Raw genomic sequence first — 11,465 nt, 5'->3', positions numbered from 1 at the left:
AATATAGAACCCCTGGGTACTATTGTGTGTTGTACCTCAGTGGAAAAATTAGAGTGTTTTTAGTTTAAAATCTGTTAAGGATGTTTTCTCACAAAGGGCACAGGCACCGCCTCCGTGGGTGCTCCAGGACTCAAGCACCCACAGAAAAAAATAGGGGGTGCTTAGCATCCACCAGCCACAGTGGTTCTGGCCCTGGGGGTGGCCAGTGGAGCAGTGAGCAGCTGGTGGGAGGCGCTTGGGGGAGGCAGAGAGGAGCAAGCTGTGGGCACGGACATGGGGGGGCCGCGGGGGAAAGGGGAGGGCAGAAAGAGGCGGAGCAAAGTTGGGGCCTTGGGGGGGAAGATGCATGGCAAGGGCGGGGCCTGAGGGAAGAGGCGGAGCGAGGGCGGGGCCTGGGGGAAGAGGCGGAGTGGGGCACCCACTGTGAGGAAAAAAGTCAGCTCCTCTGACCGGGGGAACTAAATGAATTAATGTTTTAAAAAAGAAAACTGAAGAAATGAATTCCATCCTGGGCACCTCTCTGCATGGGTCAGAACCAGGACTTGAATCCTCCATCATCAGCTGCCCACGACGGGCATCCACCACCTGAACTAAAGACAGAGGTGTCAGCCGTGGTCTGGACCAGTCACTAGATGGCAAGATGACACTGCTATTGGTGATATACAACGATTAGCAGTCAAAAGCCGCAGCTCGGGACTCCTGGGTTCTGTTCCTTCTTCCGACAAGGCAGTGGATCTAGTCTGTTAGAGCAGAGGAGGCTGGGACTCAAGACCCCTGGGTTCTAGCCTGGCTCTGGGAGAGAAGTGGGGTCTAGTGAGTTAGACGGGAGTGGGGGCTGGGAGCCTGATGGGTTTGATTGTCAGCTGTGCTACCAACTCACCATGTGACCTCAAGAGAAACACTTCCCCTTTTGATGCCTCCGTTTCCCCAATCTGTATAATGGAGATAGTGATAATAATAAGGTCTAGTTGTTACAGACAAGTCCCCACAAAAGATATTTAATTACTAAACTCATGTGCCATTTCCAGACTGGTATTTTTTTAAAAATAATTGTTATGAAAATGTCAAAATATAAGGAATTCACTCATTAATGCAGTGGTCCCCAAACTGTAGGGCGTGCCTCCCTAGGAGGTGCAGAGGAATATTCAGTGTGGCATGTGATGTGGCCTTGGTCAGCTCCCACAGGGGGGTGGGGAGGCAGTGGGGATGGATCTCCACCCAGCTCTGCCCCCAGCTGCAGCTCCACTCCACCCCCTGATCTGCCCCCAGCCCAGGTCTGCTCTCATTCACTCTCCATCCCAAGGCCAGCTGTGCCTCCAGCCCCAGCTAGCGGGGAGGGGGGGACACTACGGGGGGACACTACAGGCATCACCGCATTAATGATTGTCCTCAAAAAGAAGGAATTCTACCTCGACACTATAGTACTGTCATCCCAAGTGTTCAAAAACCATGTGTCAGGTCCCCAACCATCCGGAGATTGTCTTAAAAATCTTTACATTAAAAAGTGGGGGTCTTTGCCTTCGGGGTGCACTCAGCTCGTGTTTTCAAGCCTTTCCCTGCAGCCAAGAGGTCTAGAAAGTGGTGCGTATTTAAAACAAAAGTGAGGATTCACATCAATCTAGGAGCTTTACGAAAAACACTTAACATCACAAAAGTTGGCGACAGTGACAGCAGGTCCTGTTGGAGGGAATTAAGGCCACTGTTTCCAGCAGGGAAAGTGTAGGTTCAATGCATGTATCTGCAACAGGGAAGGATTTCCGGTGAGCTGCATTCACTCGACTTTACTATCCCCCTCCGTCCCCGCCCCATATCTCACCATGCAAATACAGAAACCACTTCCTATCTTTCGCTTTTGCTTGGCCTTGCAGTTTGCTCAGAGCCCCCTCTGAGGAGCTGGTATGGAGAAGACAGGGAGAGACCTCCTGCTGGAGGCCCTGGATGATCTTGGGGAGGACGATTTCAAGAGATTCAAGAACAAGCTGCGAGCAGCCCGGCAGGAGGAGTGGTACAAAGCCATCTCCTGGCGCCAGCTGGAGAAGGGGGACCCCGTGGATGTTAGCAACCTGCTGATCAGTCACTATGGGGAGCGCTATGGGGTGGAGGTGACTGTGCAGGTGCTAGGAGACATCAACCAGAGAGACCTGGCAGAGAGGCTCAGCAGAGCTGGTAAGGAACAAGCCAGGGAGAGAACATGGGGTGCTGGAAGGAGACTAGATCATTTACAGTGCAAGATGTTGAATTTTTGGAGATGCAGCCCTGTAAAGGGATACTTTCATCTTTCAAATTACACCCTGGCTGGAAATATTGTACCTGCCCAAGCTGAGATCATTCGTCCAGTAACTCAGAGTGACTGGAGAGGAAATGGTCTTTGTGCACTATTTTTTCCCCAGTTGATTTCCTGTGTGCTTGTGCCAATATTTTGTACTGCGTCCGTTTCATTGTTTCACTGTAATCAATCTGCCCTCTTGTCTGTCTGGATTTTTCATGCAGCAGGAGAGAAGTGGAAAAGATTTTTGAAAAATAGAGAAAATCTGGTAGTAAAATGGCAGACGTTGTCCTAGACGCAGCATCTGAGACCATTCCTTGCTTGTTTTTTGAAACTGAATGGATTTAAAATGGACAGTTTCCCTTTAATGTTTATTCACACACAGTCTGAATCTGGATATGGTATGTCTACACTGCAATCAGGAGGTGGGATTGCAGCTCATGTGGACGTAGCTGAGCTAGCTTTAATGTAGCTAGTTCACCTGCCAACATCAGTGAAGACAGAGTGAGATGGACTTCAGCATGGGCAGTACAAGACTGTATGGGACCCTGGGTAATTGCCCACATGGCTAGCCCACACTGAAACCTGTGCTGCTGTATCTCAGCTAGCGAGATCAAAGCTAGGTTTGGTATGTCTACTCAAGCTACAAGACATAACCTAAATGGTTAAGGACCATTTCAAACATCGGGTCAAATGTTTTCTAAAAAGAGGTCCCAGAAATGTCCTGCCTGCTATTACTATCCCTAAGCATTAAACAGTCATGAGTCACGTCCCCAAAAATCATGAGAGTGGATTAAAAGAGATTTTTTTAAAATAATTAATGTGGGGTTCCTTTTCTTTGCCTGATGCTTTCTGAGGATTAGGGTCACATTTTGGGTCATATTTAGAGACTTTTCTCTGAAATGAGGAAGGCTGGAAACTTTCTCTTTAAATTAAAGCTGAGCTTCTCACAATCAGTGACCCAAGAGCTAGGTATTTTAAAGCAAACAAACAGTACATTATCATGAGACTTATGAGAAGAACAGATTTTTCAGTTCACTCGCAATACCAAGAAAAGGTCGAACTGAAAATTTTCAAAACTTTTGGCAAATTGAAAAGTAAAATAAGAATAATTTCAGGCCAAACAAACATTTTGTTCAACCTGAAACAAAATGTTTCATTTCAATTTCAACCGTTTTCCAAATTTTTTTAATTGTTTAACAATAAAATTAAAGGAAGCTTCAAAACAAAAAGTCACTTTGAATCGAAAAATGGAAATGTTGCCTTTGAAAATGTCAAAACACAACATTTTGATTTTTCCAGAATTGTGCGTTAGGGTTTTCTTTTTCCCCTGACTGATACAATTTGGCAAAAATGACGCAAAATGTTTTGGTGTCCCCCAAATCTTCACTTTTTGCTGAAAAAAGTTTTGAATGAAGAGGTTTGCCCAACTCTAGTTACGAGAGTTGGAAACATTGTCTGCTCCATGTTTGCTGAGAAACACAGCTCACTTATTTATAGCACAATCTTCTGTAAACTGGTGAGGCCTGGGTCTACACTACGAAGGTTTACCAGCATAGACATATGGGTTAGGAGTATGAAAAATTCACAGCCCCTAGGCAACACTACGCCGGCAGAACTCCCAGTGTAGATGCAACTATGATGGCTTGTCAGCTTAATGTCATTCAGGGAGATGGTGTCCTTCTGGCAGTGTATGCTCTGGCTACACTAGAGGCTATGCTGACACAGGCTCGGTAGTGTAGATATGTCTTGAGGTTCCTCTGTTACAGGCCATCCTTGCTGCATCACTTTAAGAAGTAATCTTTCCTGGTTTGCAGATTGCGTTCTGTTCGCAGAAGTGGGAAAGGAGTTAAGTGTGGGATATTTTAAAACTCTCAGGTCAGGATTGTTCTGCTCCCAGTGGAGTCCCGTTTACAAGCACTGATCTTTACCACTGGGGGCAGAGTTTTGGATCAACCCAACGTCATTTGGGAGAGGGGAGGGAGGCGAACAGGGATTAAGTATCATTAATTTGCATCTCTTCTTGGCTTTCTTACCAAGTCGGGAGGGTCAGTCTGAGAGTTGGCGAGCCCCAGAGCAGAGGCACAAAGTTGGTTTAAACCCAAAGCTGGAATCAAAGACTCAGCCAGTCCCGAATTGGGTCAAAACACTGAATACCGGCCAAGGTTGCAGTCAGAGATTCAGCAAGACCCAGAGCCAGGGAAGAAAAGTGATTTAATCCAGAGCAGGAATCAGGTGCCCACCAAACCCCACAGCCAACAGAGATTGTACTTACCCAAGGCATTTCCTTCCAAATCAACCTCCTCTTCTGTCATCTTCATCCCTCCCCAAAGGAGAGTTGCATGAGCTGCCACATGAAAGAAAATACGGTCTCCTCCTGTTGTGTATAATATGAAGATGAGCTGGTTGGAAAAGAAGGTTTTCTTTTCTGTGGAAAATATAAACTTTTTAGTAAAAATATCAAAATCTGAAATATTTTGGCCAAAAAATCAAAATATTCCAATTTGGAAATCAAATCATGGTGCCTCCTGGGGGCTGTAGTTCGGGTGCCTCATGCTCCCATTCTCTTTAAATAAGTCAGACTACATCTCCCATGATGCACCACAGCCCTCTCCTTGGAGAGATTATTATCAAGTCCCCCCTCAGTCTTTTTTTCTCACGACTGAACATGCCTGGGTTTTTTAATCTTTCCTCATAGGTCAGGTTTCTTAAACCTTTGATCATTTTTGCTACTGTCCTCTGGACTCTCTCCAGTTTGTCTACATCTCTCCTAAAGTGTGGTGTCCAGAACAGGACACAGCACTCCAGCTGAGGCTTCACTGGTGCTGAGTAGAGCAGGACAATTACCTCCCACGTCTTACATAAGTCATTCCGGGGAAGGCCGTGGAAGCCAGGAGTGATGGGGGGTGGGGATGGCGGCAAGACAGCAGGGGCCACACACACACACACACACACACACACACACACAGATTGCATGTACACACATTGCCTGCCTACACACACAGACTCTGATTTACACCCACACACTGACTGCATTCATACACACTGACTCCACACACATACACTAACCACGCACACGGAGTTAGAAACGGAGATTTTGGGTAAGATCAAATAAAAAATCATACTGTGTGCTTTAGTTTTCTTTTTTTAAAAGCCCCCAAAATGCCCCATTTATGCTAAGAAACATACCCCAAGGGTTTATATAGAAAGACCCACAACCAGCTCATTTCTGACTCCCCCAGACTGAGCACTTTAAACCAATCTTTCCTTGTTTGCAGATTGTTCCTGTTTGCACACTGAGGCAGGAGTTCGAGATGCCTGAACTCTTTGGAAAAAGGACTGGAGCAGGTCAGTGACTGAGTGCCATTCATTTGTGCTCCCTCTTGTTTTCCGTGATAGATCTTTTAAGACGGAAGCAGAACTCAGACACTCCAGAAGCGCCAGATCTGGGGGAAGAAGTTGATTTTCATCCAGAGCAGGAATCAGAGACTCTGGGACACCCAGAACCAGAGGAAAGAGACATTTCCCAAGGTATTTGCACTTACAAGCTTGTCTCTGCAAGGGATACAGTCCAGGAAAGAAATGTAACTGGATCCTCCATACTCCACTCCCAGGGGAGAGCCCCATTAGCTGCCACATGAAGGACATTCAAGACTTCTGTCATGTACACATGATTTACAATAGCCTGAGATTTGGCTGTACAATAAAGTAACCTGCACTCACCCCACCTACATATGGCAGGTGCTGAGGGATCCGGGGTGTGGGGGGGCGTACGGGGCTGGTAGCAAGACAGACTCAGCGCCTACATATCATGAACGAGATGGGAAGAGTATCCATCTGGTCTGTGCATGGAGGTGGGGACTCTGATCAGTTGTGGGAGGGTAAATTGAGGTAGAGTGGGCTATCCAGCCAATAATAAGGTGGCGATCAGGAGGGGGTGGGAGAGATGCATATCCTTATATGGAGAAGTATGATACAGAGGGGCCTAACATGGGAGTGAGGGGGGCAGTCTGGGCTCCAGCTTATACCATAAGAAGGACCAGACTGGGTCAGACCAATGGTCCATCTAGCCCAGTATCCTGTCTTCCAACACTGGCCAATACCAGATGCTTCAGAGGGAATGAACAGAACAGGGCAATTACCGAGTGATCCATCCCCTGTTGTCCAATCCCAGCTTCTGGCAGTCAGCCAGAGAGTACGGGGTGACTGCAATGTTCAGGCCATTATGTCAAGGGTGGCAGGGAAGAAGAGTCTGTGACTTGTAGTTGAGAGCAAGCTGGGGCATGGTGAAAGGGGGAACACTTAATATTAGGGGATGATAGCAAGGGTAACAGGGCAGAGTGAAGGTTAGAGGTGGGTGGACATGGGTAAAGGGGCGGAGTTAAAGATGGAGGATGGTGGAACGGCTTAAGGGGGTAGAGTTAAGGTTAGAGGAGGGTGTGTATGGGTAAAGGGGCAGAGTTAAGGTTGGGGATAGGTGGTCTGAAGGTGTAAGGGGTCAGAGTTAAACTTGCGGGGGTGGACATCTGGAAGTGAGCACAGTTAAAGTTGGAGGAGGCTGAACATGAGTAAATGTCATGTTCTTATTTTTTTTCCTGCAGCGAGAAGACGAGCCACACAGGGAGTTCTGGAGAAGTTGAACTTGGAGCAATACAGAAGCAGGCAGCTCAGACTGAGGGATCTCCAGGAGATCAGCCCAGAGAGCAGAGAGACCTGGGTTCCTATGACATTAGGGGATTTACCTTGGCATTTCCTGAGGAAAGTCATGGCTCTGAATGGGACGGCCAGAAACACAAGGCTTGTGCATGGGGCAACTGGTGATCAGGAGACCAATGAGGAGCAGGAAGTACATATTGATTACAATAATCTTTCGCTGAGTAACATGGACAGTAGCAGTTCTCTGAACCCCCTCGATGTTCTCTGTGCCGTGCTGCTTTGCTCAGACAGTTTCCTGCAGCAGGAGATCCTGTCCAGAATGTCCCTGTGCCAGTTTGCCCTCCCTCTGCTGCTACCCGCCCTCGACACCCCCAAGTGCACCCTACTGCTGTGGGCCATGAGGGACATTGTGAGGAAGTGGAGGCCGCACTCCCTGGCAGAAAGCAGAGGGTTCAGAGAGGAGAGCCTGGTGCTCACGTCAATGCCAACCATTTCCTTTGTGCGGCTGGGGAGCTGCAGCTTCTCCAAGTCCAAACTCCTCAATGACATTCTGAGCCTTTCGCAGCAGCACCATGATTTCTTTGTCCATCGGGACATGGAGTCTGGGAACGTCCCTCGGGAAATCGCAGATGGGCTGGTCGAGATTTCCTGGTATTTACCAGCTGGGAAGGAGAGCTCAGATCTTTTCCCAGAACCCATCGCAGTTACAAACCTGCACGGAGACATTGAGTCGCATTGGCTGCAGTTCAGCTTTTTAACAGAGGTCTCCTCAGCAGTGTTCATAGTTACTGAGAGCATCAACGAGAGACAATACGCGCTGTTATCATCTCTGCAGGGATCAGCTACTAAATACTACTTCCTCTTTAACTGCAAGATTGAGAAACCCGAGGAGACCCTGGGATTCCTTTATAAATTAGAGTCGGTGCTGAAACTAGACAAACTAAGTGTGCTAATGAGAGAGAACACCCTAAATCATGCTCAGTTTGTGGAGAAGCTGCAGTTCACCATTGGAAGCCTAACGGAGTCCTCCCTCAAAAGAACCTCCGTAGCAGACACGGCTGCGACAGCACGAGAATTAGGTATCCAGGTGGATGAGGACAGTGAGGAATGCCAAAGCGCGAGCAAACGGGTGGCAGGAATCACTGCGGAAATAAAGGACGTGGCAAAGTACAAAAGGGAAATGTTGAGACTCCCAGAGGATCGGTGCAAAAAGTTGGCCGAGGCGGAGAACAAGCTGTGCCGAATGCAATGGCAAGGGGACGCTGCCACTGGGTTCCAGGCATCTCAGCAAAGAAAGGAATGGTTGGACTTACAGGCTAAATGTGAGCTTACTGATGGGATGGTCAAGTTTATTACTGGGCTAGGAAAACTCTCTCAAGTGGAAACACACTTCTTCCTAAAGTGGATGAAATACCGTCTGGGTCATATTGCTCAGAGCAATCTCTCCAGCCTGCAGGCAGACTCTAAGGAGAAATGTCATGCTAGAGGGGATGATCCTCAGCATAGAGCAGAACTGCATGAACCAATTTCCTCCACTTCCTTAGGAGTTGAGCATTTCATGCGTGGGTTGGGGCAGTTTTATGAAGCTGAATGTGCAATGGTGAAGGAAGGAAAAAAGCTAAAAACCCAAAGGCAACTCATCCATCTCCCAGACATAGCAGCTGACCTAATGCTGGAAGGGTTTCCTCTAGAACTGATCGATGGAGATGTATCCAACATCCCACTGCAGTGGGTGACAGATGTTCTGACTGAGCTCCATGCCAAGCTGGGGGGAAGGTCCAGAATGCTGGTTATAACAGTGCTGGGAGGACAGAGCACTGGGAAATCCACCCTCCTCAACACCATGTTCGGCCTGCAGTTTGCAGTGAGCAGTGGCCGATGTACACGAGGAGCCTTCATGTCACTCATTAAAGTGGCAGAGAACTTTCGGCGGGAACTGGACTGTGATTTCCTCCTGGCAATAGACACAGAAGGCTTGAAAGCCCCCGAACTGGCCAAGTTGGAGGACAGTTATCAACGTGACAATGAGCTGGCCACACTGGTGATTGGACTGAGTGACATAACCATCGTTAACATGGCCATGGAGAATGCCACTGACATGAAGGGTGTTCTGCAAATTACGCTAGATACACTTCTGAAAATGAAGAAAATCAAGCAACATCCAAACTGCCAGTTTGTGCATCAGAACGTCAGTGATGTGTCCGCACATGAACAAAACGCGGGAGACAGGTATCAGCTCCTGGAGCCGCTGGATGAAATGACCATAGCTGCAGCTTGTACAGAAAAAGGAATCAGGAAAACGAAATTTCCTGGCATTATATATAATGATGCAGAGAAACACAATTGGTACATCCCTGGCTTGTGGCATGGAGTCCCTCCCATGGCTCCAGTGAACATGAGATACAGTGAGAGTGTGTTTGAGCTAAAGAAATACCTGTTTGAATTCATGAGACGATACTCATCTAATAGACCCCTTAAGGACATCCCCCAGTATAGTGAATGGGTGAGGAGCTTGTGGAACGCTATAAAACATTCAAATTCTACCTTCAGCTTGAGAAATAGCTTTGTGGCTCACACTTATAACCAGCTGTTTGCAAAGTATTCTGAATGGGAATGGGATTTCCGCAAGGAGATGCATCTCTGGGGGTCTGAGCAAGAAACTTTTATCCAGAATCAGCCTCAAGCTGAATTAGACCATGTGGCTTTAAGTAGGTTAAAAGATGAAACTTGGCAGAAACTGCAGCAAGAAGAACGGAGGCTCTTGGATTGTTTGCAAAAATACATTGAAAGTGGAGCTGCAAATGTGCTTCTGACAGGGAAGTACAGGGAAGATTTAATCAGGAGCACCAATGGCCTGACGAAAGAACTCAGACGGTATTGGTTCAGAAAGTGTGAAGAAGCACTTGACAGTCAAAGCAGCCCAGAGAGATTGAACCATCAGATCCAAGGCATGAACATGAAAACAATGAAAGGGAAAGCGGACGGTCTGTTGGGACACTGCAGGAAAAGGAACCTTTCCTCGGAAAGGGACCCCTTTCAAAAGGGGATCAGGATATTCTGTGAGGAGTGTCTGAGGCCTGCCCTGGTGGATTATGTTAATAGGATGCTTGGTATAAAAATAGTGGGCAATTTTCTCAACAGTGCACAGGCGATTGGATATGGCAATCGGAGCATCTTCCAGTTTTGGTTGCTGAGCAGACTCCTGAAGGAGATGAACTTTGATGGTTATGTGAAATATATTAATAACTACCAAGAGTTTGCCAAAACTTGGATATGGACACACCTGCTAGATCACTACAAAGAGACTAGGGGCGTGGAAGATTTGGAGAGAGAGCTTCTGTCCACAGTAATAAAGAAAATCATGGATGCTCTGGAGAACTCCAAGACTCAGACTGACTTTTTAGGCAGCTTTTTCAAATATTTGCAGAGGGATCTTGTAATGTCCAGGGACAGCTTAGCCAGAATGCAGCTTCTTATCACAAAAAACTCAAACCAGTTTCCCAATGCTGTTCAAGTCTTTCTGCGTGCACTTGAGCAAGTCTTTCTGCCTGCACTTGAGCAAACAATCTTATCTCAGTTTAAAGACTTGGATGTAGAGTCTAAGCTCTCCAGCCTGCCTCTGAAGCCCGAAGAGGAGATCTGGAAGCGCGTGTTTGGCTGTGGGAAATGCTGTCCATTCTGCAAAGTCCCCTGTGAAGCGGAAGGCACCAATCACAAAATTCATTTTGCATCAGTCCACCGGCCTCAAGGGCTAATGAAACCCAAGAGAGTCTTCTTACCCTGTTTGGCACATGGCCCAAAACTTGACCATTCTCCGTGCTATTCCGGATGGCTTATCAGGGATTCCCACGTCCACGTAGGTTACCGCCATTGTTTTTGCGAAGATAACAATGTCTTGCGCTGTCATTCTCCAGCAGATTCCAGCTACAAAACTTCCAACTATTGGAAGTTTGTTTTCAAGGAGTTCAACCAACAGTTTGCTAGAGAGTACGGTGCTAAACCAGCTGATCTGCCCAGGGACTGGGGTAATATAACCCAAGAGCAGGCACTGAAAAGTTTAGAGGAAGCTTTTAAAGGGGCAATCTCAGTGCCAGGTCAAAACTGGCTCCAGGCTGTACAAAAGAAACCTAAGATATTTCCATGAAACATATTAAATATACTAAATCTGCTGCTGTAGTGTTTGCATCTGGAATGCTGCTGCTGAGTTTACCTCACACTAAATCATTGGCTCATTGTCCCCCTCTAGTGGTTGGAGTAGATGTAGACATCGATGCATCTGCTCCTGCCTTTAAGTTACTGGAGCCAGTCTTTTGCCTCAGGCAGTATAGACTCAGGTTTTGAGATCCAGCCAGGGCCGCCCAGAGGATTCCGGGGGCCCAGGGTCTTGGACCCGCCGCCAAAGTGCCCGAAGACCTGCGGCGGGGGTCCCCGCGGGTCTTTGGCCCGGCGGGTCCTCTTTCCCACCCGGCCGGTCTCGCTTCCTTCCCCACCCGGGCCCGGCCCGGCGGGTCCCGCTCTCCCACCCCGGCCCGGCCCGGCGGGT

At 47.8% G+C, this 11,465-nt stretch overlaps 1 protein-coding gene across 2 annotated transcripts; it reads left to right on the top strand.

Annotated features, from left to right (window-relative positions):
• The first annotated feature begins 1,869 nt into the window (after nt 1-1,869).
• Nucleotides 1,870-11,264, top strand: LOC120403125 (up-regulator of cell proliferation-like). 2 transcript variants are annotated; one of them, XM_039533888.1, is made up of 3 exons: nt 1,870-2,005; nt 5,666-5,797; nt 6,868-11,264. In XM_039533888.1, the coding sequence occupies exons 1-3, from the start codon at nt 1,939-1,941 to the stop codon at nt 11,064-11,066; spliced, it is 4,398 nt and encodes a 1,465-aa protein (XP_039389822.1). In that variant the 5' UTR covers nt 1,870-1,938; the 3' UTR covers nt 11,067-11,264. The 2 variants fall into 2 exon arrangements, with proteins under 2 accessions (XP_039389822.1, XP_039389821.1); XM_039533887.1 differs by having other exon boundaries at nt 1,870-2,166.
• Nucleotides 11,265-11,465: the final 201 nt, after the last annotated feature.

Source organism: Mauremys reevesii, linkage group 4 (genome assembly GCF_016161935.1).
Source record: "Mauremys reevesii isolate NIE-2019 linkage group 4, ASM1616193v1, whole genome shotgun sequence".
Taxonomy (NCBI): Eukaryota; Metazoa; Chordata; order Testudines; family Geoemydidae; genus Mauremys; species Mauremys reevesii.
Note: the sequence above shows the minus strand (reverse complement) of the source record. Positions and strands in the feature narration are given on the sequence as shown.